The sequence below is a fragment of the Aphelocoma coerulescens genome, chromosome 3 (assembly GCF_041296385.1).
Source record: "Aphelocoma coerulescens isolate FSJ_1873_10779 chromosome 3, UR_Acoe_1.0, whole genome shotgun sequence".
NCBI classification, from domain to species: domain Eukaryota; kingdom Metazoa; phylum Chordata; class Aves; order Passeriformes; family Corvidae; genus Aphelocoma; species Aphelocoma coerulescens.
Genome location: NC_091016.1, coordinates 18,463,506 through 18,482,114, shown reverse-complemented (window position 1 = coordinate 18,482,114; position 18,609 = coordinate 18,463,506). Strand labels below are relative to the sequence as shown.

General features: G+C 44.8%; 1 protein-coding gene across 3 annotated transcripts in view; it reads right to left on the bottom strand.

Annotated features, from left to right (window-relative positions):
- Nucleotides 1-16,625, bottom strand: part of COQ8A (coenzyme Q8A) — a 43,227-nt gene extending 26,602 nt beyond the window's left edge. The window contains exons 1-4 of one of the 3 annotated variants that reach the window (XM_069009296.1): nucleotides 16,503-16,625; nucleotides 4,863-5,057; nucleotides 2,174-2,584; nucleotides 1,139-1,205 (exon numbers count right to left, since the gene is read on the bottom strand). In XM_069009296.1, the coding sequence (XP_068865397.1) occupies nucleotides 1,139-1,205; nucleotides 2,174-2,584; nucleotides 4,863-5,039 (655 nt within the window). In that variant the 5' untranslated portion in view covers nucleotides 5,040-5,057; nucleotides 16,503-16,625. Of the gene's footprint in view, nucleotides 1-1,138; nucleotides 1,206-2,173; nucleotides 2,585-4,862; nucleotides 5,058-15,722; nucleotides 15,809-16,502 lie in introns of those variants that run through there. The other 2 variants (XM_069009297.1, XM_069009299.1) reach the window with 2 other exon arrangements.
- Nucleotides 16,626-18,609: the final 1,984 nt, after the last annotated feature.

Here is an 18,609-nt window from a genome sequence, read left to right as displayed (position 1 = left end):
TCACTTGCTGTTTATTCCTGCACTGCATAGGATCAGCCCCTGCCCCAACTCCTCCTCCTAGTGTGCATATTAGTCCAACAAAAGGACACACAGAGAAAGAAAAATTGTTTTTTTATATAATAGTTGATTTTAACTACATTTGACAGGCTATTTTTCTTTCTTCTGGGATCCGTAACACAAAGATGTCTACTTTGTACATGTGCTTCTCTATCAAATTTTGTGGAAGAGAATCACAAGAGCCACAGGAGACTGTTCACAACCTAGATAGATATCATCTGAAAACACTACAGTCACAAGAAAACCCAACCACAGCAAAAGACAGACTCCTCACCTAATGATTACCTAAGTAGCACTAGCTGTGTTCATCTCTCCACCTGCAATACTGTGATCCCTTTCTCCTCAGGAACACATTAAGTCCTTTGATGGCTTTGGATACAAGACATTAAATAAGCATCATCTATCAATATTACTTAAGATATTTAGTTGCTTTTTGACATAGTAAGGCCCACTCTGCATGTAAAATTCATTTAGGTTTCAGCTAGCTTGATTTTACAAGCTCAGAATTTACATCCTTCTTGGGGGAAAATGGTCTACAAGCAATGGCTAAGTAAATCAAACCTTGACTGTTATCTCCTCATGCTCAAAAAGGAATACTAGGAAGATATGTTTTATATTTAAACACTGTTCAGAGAAGTAGTAAGGGTAAGACTGGGAAAAGACTACTTGAAATAACAGCAGCTCCAGCTGGCTCTGCTTGACAGTAACAGCACACCGTAAGGACTGGGAGAGTCTCCTCCAAGTGCAATCACATGTGCAGAACCAGGGTATTTGTACAGGCTGGGGAACAACCTGCACCTCACTCTCCCACTAAAACAGCACAGCCCACATGGTATGTGTCACCACGAAGATGTGCAGCTCTACTATGCACCCCCAAATCATCTGCCCCAAACTCTTAAGAGCAATGAAAAAGCCCAAATCAAGCTCTGAGCTAGCTAAGCTGTTAGTGGGAAAGCACTTTCCTACCAGCAAGCTGAACCAGCAGATGGAACCAGCCAGTGCTGCAGAGCAGGAGCCCTGTCCCAGCCAGCCATTAACCAGCCCTCCAAGTGCCGCGGCAAACGCGGGAGTGCAAACTGACCTCCGAAGTTGGCGAGTCGGCCGATCCTGGTGACAGGAACCTTCCTCTCACGGGCCCGCTCACTGAGCTGCAGTGGAGAGAGAGGGGAAAAACAAACCAAGAAATCCACAGATTAACTGGGCACATGGTCAGACACCTGCAAAGTCAGAGCACAACCCAGAGCACCTGAACAACTCCATGCTGCAGAAAGCTTTCCTTGAACCTGAGCCTTGTATCTGTTGGGAGATTTTCAAGGGAATACAGTGTAGAACAGACACACCATGAACTGAAACACACACTGAGCAGGAGAGGACAAGAGGGTGGGAAAGACAGAAGAGCTGATAACCATGTTTGGAAACCCCATTCTCACTTTCAACTCAGCAGCCCTTGTATTTTGAACTTGGAGAAGATGCACAATGTTAACCCAAACTCCCTCCCACACATGGAATTAGAACTCATGGAGGGTCATCAGATTCACAGGACTGTAGACAGTTCCTCCACACTCAGCAGCAGGAGTGGCTAAGTATACAGCAATATCCTGAGTGAGTGAGCCCACAGTGGCATCTGATACTGGATGTGGGGAAGGAGGCACAAGGTCAGAGCAGATGACAAGTATCTGCACTGTGAGTTCTGCTGTGGGTTCTGCACCCTCACGCAAGGGTATGAAGCACTAAAGCAACAATAGTGAGCTATGCTACTCTCCAATCTAATTACGCTCAGGGCAACATTGCCTCCACTTCTACAACTGCAACACACCACACAGAAAGCCACAGCCTCCACTGTGAGGAGCTTAGGTCCAATTCTAAGCCTAAATACACTTTTTAAACATTCGCTCATGTCAGATTATCTGACATAGAGGGAGCAAGTATGAAAAGAGAGACTGAAAAGCTATTGACAGAACAAATATCACAGGGATAATGAGCACTCACACTTCCCTCTTCTGCCTCCCAAAAAGGGAATAGCAAAAGAGGAAGAAATGAGAGAAACAGAGGAGAAGGTAAGGACAATCCAGCATAGAAACTACAGAACTGAGAATCCTTAATTAAAACAACATACCATCTGTTTGTAGGGTTTCTGTCCTGAACCTGTTTTGGCCTGTCTGGCTTTATCAATATCTTCAGCTGTTAATCCACCAACAGAGGAATGGTCTTGGTGAAAAGCCCTATTTTGTCCAAAGGCAGTAGCAAAAGGATTTCCAGGGTCCCTAACACCTCCAAATAACCTTGCATCCACTTTGGGAGGGAAAGGCTTCTGACCGATGCCAGAATCTCCAGTCTCATCAACGTTTCTAAAAGGTCCATTTGTTGTGTAGGAGTAAGCAGGGCCTTCAGCGCTGTGTTCCTGAGGCTTGCCAGGGGCAGTGGAGAAGTCCATTGGAGCATCTGATGGCTCTCGGGCTGAGAAGTCATAGTCTTTCCCAAAATCCTCACCCAGGTCAGTAAAGTTCTCCTGCTGTCTGCCTAGTTCCTGCAAACAATAATAGAAATACTTTAAGAAAAGATCTTAAACCTTGCTCCCTACCCACCCGTGGTCCTCAGAAATGAGCACACAGCTAGGTGTCATGTCTCCACAGTAAGGAGTTGTAGACACTTGGAGACTCTGCACTGCAGACATTCACAGTAAGAGACCATGAGGATGCCTGGAATCCCTGGCAACCTTTTAATTCCACTGATGGGACAAATTCTTTAACAGTTTCTCAAATATCCCTAACTGGAGACACCTTGTTTTTACATACACTGCCAGAAAGGGTCACTAAATGTGGAGTACACTAGAAGCAATGCACTGCTCAGAAACAACAGCTGATGGGAGCTGCAAGATCACATAAGATGTACTTAGGAGGGATAACAAAAAGCTGAACCTCATAACATTCAGTTTTTTCTCTTCCCATCCTGTCCCCACTCACACAACATGAGCACTTCCAAGCCCAAAGCCACCTGAAGCAACGCCAGATACTCTTCCTGTAAGTAGGTAAGCTCAGCCTTTCATGCCATGACACCACCAACTGCAAAACACAGTCCATTATTCAACCACTAAACTATGTGTTGTCATCCCAAAATAAATAAAATTCTGTGCCTGGAGCAAGGATAACAGCATTGGGCACAGCAACACTCCAGGCAAGCTTCTCCTGACACTTTTCTCTTTTCTGTCCTAACCTTGCAAAAGCTGCCCCACAAAGTCCAGATATTTCTTAACACTTTTCAACCAAAAGATAAATAAATAAGAGCCAACAGCAGAGCATTATGTCCTGTTCACTTATTCCTTGACATATACTAGTTACCTATCTCAGCAGTGGCAATACCATAAAATAACTGATGACTATTACAGGCAGTCAACAGGATTTTAAATCCCGCTGTGGTCAGGCAAGCAGGCAGCATATTTCAGGCTCTTTCCTAAACACTAATTAAATTTCCCTTCCTTAGAGAAAATAACCAGAACATGGTCTTTCCTGTTATTCAGCAGGTCTCATGCTATTCTGAACCTCAACATCACAGTGGGGGAGGAGAGGAGAAATGTTTACAGATGGGGACTGCAGCCCACAATAGTGACCAATGATTTGAAGCAAGAAGGCCTCCTTACTTCCATACTTAAATTTTTAGAAACATGACAGCTAAAACTCTGTCACTTAATGTAAAAGATCTTCCTCTCTTCAAAACAGAAGATGCTGTACATTTAGATTTCTTACTGAGCCCTGCTTTGGCAGCAGCTTCTCTTGCGATACATTTACAGAATGCAGGGCAAGCGTTCTGCAGTTGTGCTCACTGGGCTTCTCTTGTGCAGAGAAACATGCACAGAAACAGGAGAATATTATCTCTCTCGGGTGCAAGAGGAGGACAATAACAAAACACTATCCCCATAAGCAAACACACAAGTTAGTTCTACTGCAGGCTTAACCAGAACCAAGAAAACACAGGCCCAGATTCTAGGACTGAAGCTATAGATTGCCATGATAGTCCAAGCTCATTGCACAAAAACCATCAAGATCTCATTCATTAGTTTCTGCTTCAAAAATCATCATCTGAGCTACACACTCTTTTCTAAAGGATGATGAGAGAGAAGTACTACAGACAAGCCCCTTGCTTTCAAAAGATGGCAGCACAGCAAATGTGAAGCTCTTATAAATCTATCCCCACCTCTGATGAGAGAAGCTGCTGTCTGGCTTTCCTTATGTTCCTCATTTGAAAGCCAGTTCTGAAAATCCAGCCTGGGCTGTAAGTGGTGAACGTGCAAACACCTGACCCTGAGCCACTCTGAAAAATATCACATGCCCCAACTCTGCCAAGAAAGGAAGCAGCACTGAGATAAATCCAATGCATTCTAAAAGAGCTCCTTCATTTAGTCAAGGAGAGGTAAATCAATGCCTGAAGTTTAAAGGACACTCTAAATAACAAAGCTGCTGAACAGTCTTAGCAAAAGCTTGATCTTTGACAAGATGAGACTAACAGAGCACTTTTCTTATTCAGCATGTCTTAAACACTCAGTAATGGAAACAGAAAGACTCTGCAGTAACATTCCCCTCCCATTCCTGTCCAAGCACCTTCCACGCCCCACAGATTCCAAAGAATTCCCAGAGCATTGCAATATTATTATTTTTATTTTTATTTTTATTATTATTATTATCAATCCCGCACTTCAGAATTAGGCTCTCAATCAAGATGTGAGTTCACACTCACACAACAAAACCAAAAAAGTACCTGGAGAAAAAGCAAAACATCAGACTAGACTGTGCACAAAGAGTTTTGCTTACCTGCACTTTCCCCAAGGCAGAACTGAACTGTTCCTCAGCAGTGGCCTGGAGAGTCTTTGCAATGGTAACTGCATCTCCCCCGAGGAGCACCTGCCGAAGCTGTCCTGCCTGGGTTTCCAGGATCGCTTTACTGAGCTTGGTCAAGCCCCTCATGACCATGATGGCATCACCTGCCATGACTGATGTCTTTCTGTGCTGAAAGATAAAAAGGGAGAGGGGGCAGGGAGACAAGGTGTCAAGAACAAGTCTGCAACAGGTTTCACATCACCTGAGAGTCCATAGCACATCCCTGGGAAACAGCGTCCTGCTTTGGCAAGCAGCCACCATGGGAGCTTGTCTGCAGCCCAGACAGCACCCAGGCCAGCCTGAGTGACAGCTACTTAGCTGACCTTACCAGGAAGGGGGAACTGTCCTTGTTCTCATGAGTTAGGATAACTTTCCAGGACTCCCCACAAATATCCAAGTTACCAATGACCAGGGCAAGCAAAGACAGGTAAATGTCAGTAACACTGCAAAGATGGTCTTGATTCCTTCCAGATGTTAAAAGTGGATTAAAAACATTAGCATTTGACCTTTAATTTTTATGAGGCCCTGGAATGTGTTCTCAGATCCTGATAGCACTGATGAAGCCCACTGTCACACTCCATTCCTGCTCTGGAGCTGTGCCTGCTCATTTTACATGGCCAAATTTCTTTACTCCCACACCAATGATTAAGCTTCATCCATCCTCCAAAGTAGTCTGCTCCCTAGTCTGCTCCATCCCCAACTTGTAGCTCACTCTGCTACTTTTAACTGGAAACTTAAGCATGCTCACAACACCTGCCTATCGCAGCATTTGCAAAGTGCTGCACTGCAGTGCTGAACTTTTGACTCAGTCCCCCTTCAAGGGGCTCCATCTCAGATTTGTAACAGCCTGTGCAATTTCAGTGTCTTCAAATACAAAGCAGGCTCTGCAGGATGCAGGACAGAGTGTGTCTGACACGAGTTAATTTCCATCAACTCCTTTGGCTCAGCCTAGATCCAAGCTAAGGCTCAGGACACCACTTCTCCTACATCACTGTGGTTCACACAAAAGAAACCCAGTGGCTGGGGTGCAAAACCATTTTGCAGGGGAGATTTTTCACCTGCTTATTTCACTCATCTTCCACACCTTTAAAGCACAGACAGGGTCGAGGTGCCAGGACTGGCTCAGTTGCACATGTTCCCATCTTTACTGACAGAGAAGACAGAGGCACGCAGTTGGAACAAGATGCTAAGATCCAACCTTTTGCCTACACAGCATTCTCTGTAATGATCTGAAGAGAAAAAAAATGTCCTGACTGCAGGAGGTATGGAGCACTAGTCTAAAGCCACATATCTAAGTTATTTCCTAGGTAGGTACACAGGTATCAATTCATTTTTAGAAGATAACCTGTCAATGTGTACATGTACTCAACTATGAATGTTAATACACTCATGTGGCACAAGGGGTCCTGAGTCAACAGCACACAAGGCATTACACTGCAGACCACAAGCAACTGGATCCAGTTACCTTCTCAGGAAACACAAGCCCTGTCTCAAACATGTCAGCTGTACCAGTCATGAAGGAGAAAACTGGACTGCTAAAGCTAATTTCTGTCTAAGTACACAATTTTGCTGCAATCAAACATGAAATGCACAGATTATTACACAGAGAACTTCACTGAGACATTATTATGCAAATGCAGGATAAAGCCCAGTTACTGGGATATTTGTTTAACCACTGTTATCAGTGATCAAAATCAGGAACAAGCACTGCAGCCAGAAAGTGTTACACTTACATGTTAAGTAAAAAGGACAGTCAAGTACTTAAAACAAATCTGGGCATGACAGATTAGCTGTAAAAATAAAAACCAAGCCCACCTAGGTCATTATTCTGTGGTTCTCCTTACAAGACTTATCCATATGCTCCAGACCTCTAAGAAGTGTTACTCCTGCATCTCTCCAAGTTTAATTACTATGATTTGTTTTAACCTTGTATAATGCACTTTTAAACTTAAAAGATGCCTGTCAGGTAAGGAAATCTACTCTGTCAACAGGAAGTGTTTTTCTACCCCTACATCTTCACACTGGAAATTTCCACATGGATCTCACTCAGAGCTTTTATTTGCAGGCTGTCCCTGCAATTCAAATAAGGCAAAGAAACCAGCCAACAACCCAGTACTGTCCCAGCTGAAATGAGACCATTCAAAGGTTGCCACTATTAAGAAATAAGTGCTTTTGTGATCACAAGTATTAACAGCAAGGAAAGCTTGAGTGCAAAAAAAGTTCATTTCCTCCATCCCAAGAAGGGCAACAAAAGGTAAGCCAATACAGATTTAGACAACACACACCAAAAAAAAAAAAAAATCCACTTTTAACATGTATTCTTACTAATCAACAGTAGTAAAACTATACACTCCTTTTACCCCAAAACAACCAAAGACCTTGTTATGAAGTGACAGTTATGACATGCTAAATGTGCATTTTATAAAAGAAATAAATCTCCAAACAAAATTTCAGGGAAGCTAATGCAGCCACACGTAGAAAACATACATTGCACAACACTCATTCAACCTCCACTGCTAAATATATCAGCAAGCAAAGAGGACCTATGGCCCTGCACAGTTTTGGCTACAAGACACTGGACTGGGCACACTCTTAGCCATATCCTTCTGACTTCGATGGTATCAGCCCCACCTCCTCTGCACAGCAGCTGTAACCACCTAGGTACCAGGTAAGTGGTTTGTTAGCTCAGAAGCATCAGCAACATGCTCCTATGCAGTGCTGCCAAAGGACAGGCTATTCTAAATAAAATATACGCAAGATAATCAAGAAGGTAAAAGACTACACACAAAAAAATAACCAAGCATTAGGAAAATTACCTTTTTCTTCAACGAAAAAGCAATAAGCACAAGCAAGGACAAGAGACACAAAACCTGAGAGAGAGGGAGCACACACTTCTGAGAAGGCTGGTACTGTACCCAACAACTACACTTGTGTTAATACCCAGCACAGATAGTAGGCAAAGCATTCTTTCTTTCTTTCTTTCTTTCTTTCCCCCTAAGACAAGTTCTATTCATACCCTACTAAACCAATAAATACAGTAGAAGCAAGCTCTATCAGAAAGATTTAGGGAGTGGTTCCAAATGGAATTAGTCCAAGTGTACAAAGTCTGTATCACACTTGACTTGCTCCCTGAGGATTCTTTACCTAGCTCTAGAGAAGTGGGGCACTGCTAGCACAGAGCATGGACAAGTCAGTTGTGCCTACAGAAGCTGTCAGAGTGCCTCTAACCTGGACTGAAGAGGGCTGACAAGTGTTGATCATGAGCCCTTTTCCAAAAATAGGCAGAGTCACAGACGTGGCTTAGTAAGCTTCCCACAGTTGAACAAAGCCCCGGAAAACCCCCAACACCTTCCAGCATGAGGAAGCTCGAGCCAAGCCATCCTCAGACACCAGGCAAGGTCTGCACAGCAGGCAGAGGGGCTTCTACAGGTTAGATGCCACCTGATTCAGAGCCCTGCTGTAACAGCAAAACTAAACCAATGCCTGGGATGCTCCTGTGTGCAACAATCCTCAGCCTCACAACCCACCATTCTCTAGAGTGAATGACTGCCAAGTGTTTCCTCCCCTTTTCAACATTCCAGATTATTGGACTGAAGGTTTAAGCACCTGTAGCAAGATATGCAGCATATCAGAGGTCAAAACAGACAACAAGAGCCTCACTACAAGCAACAGAGGAGAAATCATGCATTTGTCCTGCTTTAAAAACACAGTCTTCCATTCATTCCCTTTCTTTTCCATGTGCTAATATATGCTCCTACAGACACACAGACCTGCTTCTGACTCCATGAGCTTTTTTCCAGGTGCTTGTACAGTGAAATGTCTTACTCAGGACAGACCAAGTTTAAATGTAAGATTTCTAATCATGCAGACAAATAGCAGAAACATTTCTGGAAGTTCTCTGTGCATGACAACACAGCCTTTTTCACTTTATGGGAACTACTTCTACTATCAGCACTACGCCAAACATCCAAACACTGCTGAATAATTTAGAAAACAAAGCAACATAACACAAAATAACCAACCAAAGAAGAAACCATGAAAAAAAACCCAGAGCAGTTTCACAGCAGCCCATATTCCCCCTTTCAGGTCTGCAGTTTTAACTGCCTTCTTTATCTTCAATTTTTATTTTAAATAAATGAAACAAAAATGAATAATATTAGTTTGGACAGGTAGTAAGGTAGATAATTAGGTATGACATTTCAGGAAGAGAAAGCAACCTCTACATCTTCCCTCTCTCCATTATCATTTATTACAATCACTGTTATCTTAGTTGTATCTAAACAAGGACTAAAACCCTGGCTTCAGTGTTATAACCACCCACACCATCAGAGCAAGTGTGGCAAGAGTATACTGAAATAAAAATAATAAACACCACAAACAAGATGCAGAAGGCCAGATACTCAGGACATTGTTCCATGGCCATGAACCAACAGTAGACTAAGTTCAATATAACTATTATTCATTAGGATGCTCTGTAACTGCTCTTTTACAGATTTTTTTCATTTCTTTTTATGCTTGTTGCCATACCAACCCTTTCATGTGATCCTTTCATTCATGGCCTTTTTCAGTTCCATCACACACTTCCCCACCAGTTCCTTTGATACCAGATTGTCAGGTCCCTACCTAGATGTGTTTTCATTAGCTAGATTCCTTGGGTTGCAGCTGACCCAAATTTTAACCATGCAGGGCACAAAACCAGCATTTTAAAAGGAAGAAGTTGCCATCATCCTTTAAATCAAACTGAAAATCCACCTTGCTTATCCTTCATTCTTCCCCCTCCCCATAACTCCTATACATTGCAGCTCCAAAAGAAATGTCTTTTAAGATGTGACCTATAACAGAACTGAGGACCCCTATATTTGATTGTGCCCCGTGGCTTGCACTCAAGCCCCCTTAAGCTGAATTCATCAAGTCTCTGAAAGCTGCTTTACAACCACCCTTACACAAAGCAGTTTGCCAATGCCATTTAAAACAAACACCTTTGAAGGGCAGGCAGACTGGTTTGCTTCCTAATCACTACAATAGCAGTACATACACTGATAAAAATGGGCTGCTTGGCAGACAAATACCGCTTTCCACCAAAATTCAGAAGGCTTAGCACTCATTTGTGGCAAATGACAGCTAGTTCAAAACCAAATTTTCCCCATAAATGGCTTGACACACATAAGAGTGAAAAGAATGCTTGGACACTTTAAAAGTAAGCACAGCCTGCTTTATTTTAGGCACAGATACATCCGTGCAAAGTGAATGCTCTGGACCAACAGCCCAGTTTACTTCTTTCTGGACAATGTCTGGGGACATGCAAAAGCATAGTCACAGCCCACACACCTGGAATTAACACAGCATCTTTCTACCCACAGATGGAAATAATCCACAAAGATCTAGAAATAATTTACCCACGATTAAGATTTACCACAATTAAGAGAGCACGCTACAAGCCTCATTACACATCACCTCTGATATGCCTTGACATAATACCCTAATAAATCTGGTCCTGTGCACATGTTGTTTGCTGTCACACTGAGGTAGATCCAACTCAATTGCTGTGATTTTAAGGTCACTGCTTGTTCACTTTTCCCCAAGAATGTGATTTCTGTCTGCTCCTGAGAATTAAGTCTCTGCAGTACGGGGCCCAAAATAATAGGAAAAAAAAAATCTATTTATCTCATTTGCAAGGCAAAAGGTTTTGGGCCATTGGGATGGATTTCAATCTGGAGTTGTATGTATACCAAGCACACAATCTTTGTATTACCTCTGTTACTAAGAGGAAAGGGAAAAAGAATAAGAGGACAAAAAAAAAAAAAAGGTTTTCTTGTCCATTTACGCAGTGGGCCATGCTTAAGAGTGGATTGCACTGGATCCTCTACATAGCTCAAAAGCCTCAAGTGTAACTTTAATCACATGAATAATTCTGATAAACTCTGGATTAATGTTACTTCCCACGCATGTAGATCATCCACTCAGCAACAAGGACAACAGTGCCTTAAAATCAAAAATGGAGCATGACCTCCAAGCACACAGATTAATATGAGATTCTGGCAGATGCAGTATTTGAAGCATATACTTAAGAAACAAAACTACTACAAGATGAAACCTTTATTTAGGTTTATGGCAAGTTTACACATAAGCACATTTCCCAAGTCACCCCATCAACAGTAACATACAGCATTACTTTAGAAGACAAATCCCCTACAGCTATATGGAATAACTCAACCTAGCAGTATTTACAAAAAGGTCACACTAAAGCTCTTCACTGATCATATCCAAACACCGAGCTTCAAACAAAATCTGAACATTACAAACACCTTCTCCAAGTCTGCAGAGCAGCTCTATTCTCTCAGTCACTTCAGCAGTTAGAGCAGAAAAGACCACCAAAGCTCAGCTCCCTCTGATGCCCAGGGAGCCAGTCCCAGCCTGATGCACAGTTCTGCACAGGAATCAACAGAGCTCCCCACTGGTCTTGTACTCTGAATCAGAATATAAAATATAAATGAGGGACATTATCACCTTGCAGCTATTTTTTTTTTTTTTGCATACACTGTTATGCTGCAATTGTTTTTATTGGAAGTTTTTACTTTCCAAAAGCACAACAAGTCCAATTTAGGAACTGGAAACGGATAAAGTGCTATAACTCACAAACAAGTGCAGATTCCTTTAGACTCAAGTACACCCCTACTTAAAGCAAATGTCTTGAGAAAAATAGCAGCTCTTCCTCATGCATTTAAACACACGCCCCTCTTCACTTGTAACTCTCAAAAAGCTAAGGAAAGGGGACTGATATCACAGTTGTCTACTTTAGAGGGAGGAGAGTAAGTGACCTACCAAAACTTACACCACTTGTCAGGCATGGGGTCCGGAACAGAATCCCAGTGCTCTCCATAGTCCACTGATCCTTACAGCACACAGCCTATCCCTACGAGTCCTCTAAATGCCCACCTCTATAGATCAAAGCCAAAACAAGGATTTAGAGCTGGTTTGCTGACCACCTAAACAATATACTGCCAACAGTCATCATTAAATGCCACGCTGGCAACGGCTTCTAGTCAGAACCTTTCTAAGAACTAGACACAACCTGTAACTGTGCTGTACACCTGCTCTCCTCAGGTATGAGCAGGTATTTTGCTCATCACCCTTTGTGTACACCAGGACAGACCCTTGCACACCACACCCCAAGTCTCTGTTATCAAGTCCCTAAGCGGTACCCCCTCAGGTCTCTCTGGTGGCAAACACACCCCCTGTGCCGAGCACAGCCCCTCTGCCACCCCTGTGAGCAGCAGGCAAACACCACAGCCACTGATCCCACTACTGATCCTGCACTCCTATCTGTATAGATCACTCATGGCTTCCAACCTTGCCCTGGAAGCTGGGGTGAGGTTCCAATTTAGCAACTTAGAACACATCCTAGTCTATTCATAGCCCCCTGACATACCAGCACCCTGGCTGTGGGAGCTTTCTTTTTTCTGGCTGTGCTAAAACCTCCCTGCAAGAAGACGACCATAGGCAAGAAAAGACTACCTCAAGAAGACATAAACTGATCTCTGTGCTGCAGGGGAACAGATCTATCAGAAGCTACAGTTCCTGCATGACAGCTCTGCCACAGACAAGTTATTTCTGTCTGCTCCTGCTCCCCACACATAGGTACTTCTGAGGGTAAATAAAAGTAATGAGCTCTATATTTCTCAAAACTTACAATTAAACCTAACCTGCAAGTTCTCAAACCTGATACAGAATCTGTAATCTACAACTGTTTACTCTCTCTATGTACAGGTTTTATGAAAACACATTCTACATAATATAAACATACTGCCTTTCTAAACTAGAAAAACCAAATCTTTTTGCAGCTTATACAGTTGCCCTTGAAAATCCCCAAAATCCCCGAGTGAATTCTGAAAGGCCATGCCCCACAAAGCTTTGCTATGCAATGTAAAATGGTAGGCTTACTGATTTCAGAAGGGTCCTCTAAAGGAAACACTCAAACCACATGCAGTTTACTGCCAAGTCGTTCTCCCTTCCATCTCTTCCCTAATCCCAACTACTTTCTTGATGACCACTTTGACCATATCAAATTACGAAGAGGATTTAATCCCTCCAAATGGCACAATCCAGACAACACAAGAGCTGTGACATTTCAGAACGCTGCCCCAAGCCCTTTTATAGTTCATTTGTTCAGCAGACCCAGAAGAAAACCAAGGCATGCAACTAGTTTAAAAGGAGGCATGAATAGCAATGAAAGGGGCCACATAAAGATCTAATCTACACAGAAAACCAGGACAAACTGCAGAGGCAAAACAAACACAGTAAGAGAACTCTGTAAGTGGAAGTTACCACCTGCACATCACAAAACAGCTCCAGGATCATAGAGACCATAAGCAGATAGTCCTTCCCAGTGTCTCTACATACAGAATCTACAGAGTCTTTAAGAAAAAGACACAGTCTTATGCAGCTTCCAGAAAAAAAACCACCTATTTTTTTAACTCTGGATATGCATGCAGACTTGTTTAAGCAGACATATGAACTTGGAAAGTTTCTGAAAGCCAGCTCCACAGACTGACAGCTAAGTTTTTCCAAGCAAGTAATGTCATTTTCTATGCTGCAAGAAGCTCACAGAACATTTCAGAGACTGAATAGCTGGAATTGAACATGCTTCAGTTAGCTCTACACCTCTACTGACTGACAAAGCACAAAAGCCATTAAAATAAAGTGCAGAAACACAACTGTGCAAAGAAAGGGAAAAACTCATGTATCCTGTTATTTCTTGGTCTTTGCCACCAGCTCAGATTGATTTAACTTTACCATCTACTGTATGGGGGGGAAGGGGAGGTGAAAGGAACAAAACAAGTGGCATCTAAAAAACTGAGAAGCTAAAGATAAAAAATTGAATGTGAAGATGGGAATGTGCCTATAAAATGAGCTTTCACTGCTGGGCAGGAAAGCAGACAGTGATTGAACTCACACCCTCAAACTACTGTGCTTCACTGCCAGCTTGCATCTTAGCTCCACATGCAAATAACCAATTTTCTTCTTCAGGTCCTGAAAGAGAGCAGGCACTCAGAGCACAGGCAGCACTTTTAGCACTTTTATAAAACAAGCTGAAAGAGAAGCTACTCTTCTCCTAAAACTGCTCTGTTCCAGAATATACAGCTCCATAAGGCAAAAAGCCTCCTCTTCCAGACTTCTTTCTTTAGCAGTTTTACAGGGAGAAGACAAGAAGACCTACATCACACTGGAGATGTGATTCCTGAATACTGCTTCAGACTCACTACCTCCATCCTAGGCTGGACTGTTCACCCAGTAATACAGATTTAAGGAAAAAGAGAAATGCTTATTCATGCTCCAAGCCAAGTCCTGAGATGCATTTGGCAAGCCACCTGGATCAAACAATTTATACCATGCACACTGACACACAAGATAACAGACCATGAGACACACACCATCCCTGGAACCCTGGTTAAAACAATAAAGAAAAAACAAATGCAGACAGAAAAAAATAAACCAATCTCTACCTAAAAAAATCTCAACTCCATAAGTAGTCAACTAGTTTTAACATAAAAAATTAAGAAGCAGGAATTCAGCTCCTGTCCCTTGTCCCCTCTCAGATTCCAGAAAAATAATACAGTCTGACAAACAGGCTGTGAAACAACAGACCACCACTTGCCTGTAAAAGGACTACAAGCCAAAAAAAGTTCTGTTCTTGCTGCATGGATGCATTGAGCTATTATCAACTTGTGTTAACTATCACAAATGAATTAACCAGAGCTGCACTGGCCAGCACAGAATTCCCCTTGGCAGGAGTGAAACAAGGTGATCAGCACTCAGACAGTAAAGGCATGAGGCAGTTCCCCATATGTGGCCTTTTCTTCTACTGATCTCACTACTTCATTATTAAAAGGGAGACACTGTCAAAGCACAGCAGGTCAGCCATTTTTTTCCCCATTTCCAGTAAGACTGGACAATATAAAACTGTTTATTTTAAATGTATCTTATTAAAGGTTACCAAGGTCACTGCTAACTAACAGCAATGAAAAAAACATTTACAAAATACAAAATGAACTCTCCTAGTCTAAGAGCAAGAAGATTCTTGCTTGCTGTTGCTAGCTGCAGTTCCTGTGAACTGCAGCTAAACTCCTTCTGGTAATATATGAATGTTCTTATCACATGGCAGAGAAATGTAAATATACCAATATACCCTTAGACACCAATCTGCATTCAGTCTGTATAAGGAACAATTTCTTAACCCCTTCTGAAGTCTTTTCTTGAGCTACTGTTGACTTTGGCCACTATTCTTCTGCACCCAGTGCCAAGACTTATTTTGCATATGCTAATTAATACACCCGAGTGCAATGAGACAATCTAATTTAAAGACAAGCAACACAGAAACAAAAATCAGAAATTGTTACGTTAATTCTTTTTAGGAAAACAATACTTTCAGTTATTGAAAGAAAAGCTTTCATTTCCTTTCATAACACTGACCACAAAATCTGGATTTTCATTGCACGGAGGGGAATACAGAGAATCTCCCCACCTACATTCCTGCTGGGTGGAACATAACCTTGTTGGGCTATCAGAAACATTGTTATTTCTTATGATACAGTCCTGCAGAAATCAGAATGGTCAGTAACCATGAAAACAACATTATACAAGCCAAACTTTCATATTCGTAGTTATTTAGAGATAGCCTGTTCGGTGTCTGTTTAAAACTAAGTATCTCCCCATCAGTTACTGTTCACTTTGTTACAAAGACTTTACAAGCCTGTTTCCCTGTAAATAAAAAGATTTTTTCCTCAGACACCTTACCAGAGCCAGGAGGCTCACTTGGGTGGGTTTTTTTATTCCCACTTCAGCCACACGCAAAGCTTAAAAAACAGCTTTATTTTACATCTGTCTCCAACCAGGCACACGGATCGCTCCCAGCGACAGAGAGGGGTGAGGCTCCAAGCCGGCGCAACCTGGAAAGCAGCACAGCACCAGGTTTCCGTGATGTCCTTGGGCAAGGCGCATTCCCTACGGAACGGGAACGGCGGATTCCACCCTTTTCCCTGAGCACCCTTCGGCTGCAGTGCCGGCTCAGCCCGCGCACCTGCCTGGGTGCGCTGAGGCGCCAGCCCCGCTCCCGGCCCGGCGCTGCCGAGCGCAGGGCTCCCCGCGGGCAGGAGGCGGGACCCGGCCCCGCTCTCACCCCGACGGGACGCGCCGCGGCGGCCAAGGGCACGGGAAGGCCGCAGCCCCGGGCGCCTCCTGCCCGGGGGCAGCCCAGCTGCCCCGAGGCCGCCATCGCCCGCCGGACCCCACACACGTCCCCCCGACGGGGAATGCGCCCCGGGCGAGCGACCCCTGGGCCGAGGCACCACACCAGCCACGGGCGGGCCCCCCACAGCAGCACCGCCACCGCCATCACCCGCATCCCTTCCCGCACCGCTCCCCAGCTCCGCAACGGACGAACTCCCACTGCCGAGGCACTACCACAGCCGGGGGTACTACCACAGCCAGAGGCACGGCCACTGCCGGGTGCTCCGCTGCCCCCACTCTACCGCCGGCCCGGCCCGTTCCCTCCGCTGCCGCGGCTACTTCGCATACCCCGGCACGGCACGGCACAGCACAGCACAGCGGCCACCGCCTCGCCTCGCCTCGCCTCGCCCGGCCCGGCTCGGCTCCGCTCCGCTCGACGGCTGCGGCCCGGGCCCGCACGCCTGTTTACCGCCGCCCCCGGCCGCGGCCCGGCCGCGCGCCCCGCCCCCGCCGCGCTGCCATTGGCGGAGCCCGTGCGCCCCGCGCCTCCGCCAATGGCCGGCGGGCTCGGGCGGGGCTCCGCCCAATGCGGGGCGGGCCCGTCGCGGCGCGCGCGGCGGCTGCAGGGGGACGTGAGGCCCGTGAGGTCCGTGCGGCGGCGGGCGGGGGGGGCGCGGGGAGCGGGGCGAGGCGTGAGGAGCGTGTGCTGCGAGCGGGGCGGCGGCCTCCGCCGTCTGTCGGCGCTGGGCTGGCTCGCCCCCCGGGCTGGGCTTCTGCAGCGAACGGGCACCGACCCGGTCGTGGTGTCAGTCGGAGGTGGCGGCGTCTCGCCGCGGTCCCGGCTGGCGGGGTGGGGGAGGGTGGTCCCGCAGTGGGAAAGGACGGCGTGGGCAGCGCTCGCACCCCGCGCCTGAGGTGGGCTCGGGGAGGCCGGGCTGTCGCTGCTCAGGGGGTCCCACAGTCCCTGTTAATATGCATGAGGAGATGGGCAGGAGCCCCGCGCCCGACGGGCTCCAGGGGAATGCCAGGTGAAGGGACCAACTCCCAATTCGAGGCGCTCCGTGTCCGAGAAACCTTTGTGGCTGCCTGTGTGTCTTTTCAAAGCATCGTCACAAAACGGCTCACGTAGGCATTGGGAATTATTCATGTTGTTGGGAAATGCTCGTATACACGTTGGAAACAGATCGAGTGCGTTGTTCCCTTCAGGTCGATCCCAGGGATGTGGCGTCTCACAGAGGCTGCAAGGGGCTCACAGCAACAGCCAGCTCTGTGCTTGTCTGGATGCTCTGGAAAGCGCCCGCTTCTGTCAGCAACTTTCCCGTCTGAAAAATAACAATATAGTCTTTATGGTGCATTTGCCACATGGCTGCATCAGTGCAGGAGTACATTTGGATGAGGTTTGGAGATTGAATCATTCATTCCTTCCTAAACCAAACAGGATTCATAATTCTTCTCTAGTTGTAGCGTAACTTGGCAGGAGTGACCAACAAACAGCCCCGAGCTTTAATTTCACCATTGTCAATTGCTTGCTTTAGCCAACCTTTTCAGCTAACTAGTAACTTGAATTGAGCACTTAAATCCACACCAAAAAGGACCTGTATCTAAGTCAGTAGGAGCTGCGGATGCTGTGGATTTGTGAAGAAGGAAAATGGAGAAATGGTCTGCTGTAAGCGTCCAGAGGGGTTTAACTCTACAAAACCCGTGAATATTACTGCCAACCTGCTAGTGCCAAAGTTGCCCTCCTCTGTGGAGGGAGACAATTATTATCTCCAGCTGCTCAGATGAAAGACTGTTTGGCTGGTATTTATGATCAGACAAAATATTGTTCAAGTATTACACATATTCCTTCATGTTTTTAAAAAAAAACCAAAAATATTTGTATCTCACCCAAGCCCCTCTCAGCTTCCCAGGTAAGCCATGAGGAGGTCTCTGCAAGGCACTGAACAGACAACTACAAATGAATTTAGCAAAACTCATCACTCAAACATTATCGAATTAGAAGCCAGCTCAGGACTGGAAAGGCTGGATTTGAATTTGAAAGGTGAAAAAAGAAACAGTTCCCTGGGGAAGGCACATTATTGAATTAAATGCTCAACACACGGGCTGTGTATAGGCACAATATATCTGAAATGAAAAGGGCAAGCATGACGCTTTGATGTTGGATAAGGGGATGGAGACTCAAAGTGTAGATGAAGCAAAAACATGACTGCAATAAGATACCAGCCTTGAAAAGTTTTGTCAAAAAAAATGCCTAGTTTTCTTAATTTCAATACTCACACCCATGGAAATTCACACAAATTAATTGTTAACTGTCGTTAATTTCATCCTATTTTTAATAAAGGAAAGATCATATATGCCCTCATCTACAAAGAGATAAGTTTCAGGTGTCTTTTCTAATGACATTTTTATCTATTCCTGCACTGAATTTGGATGTCAGTGCTCAGTTTCTGTGTAA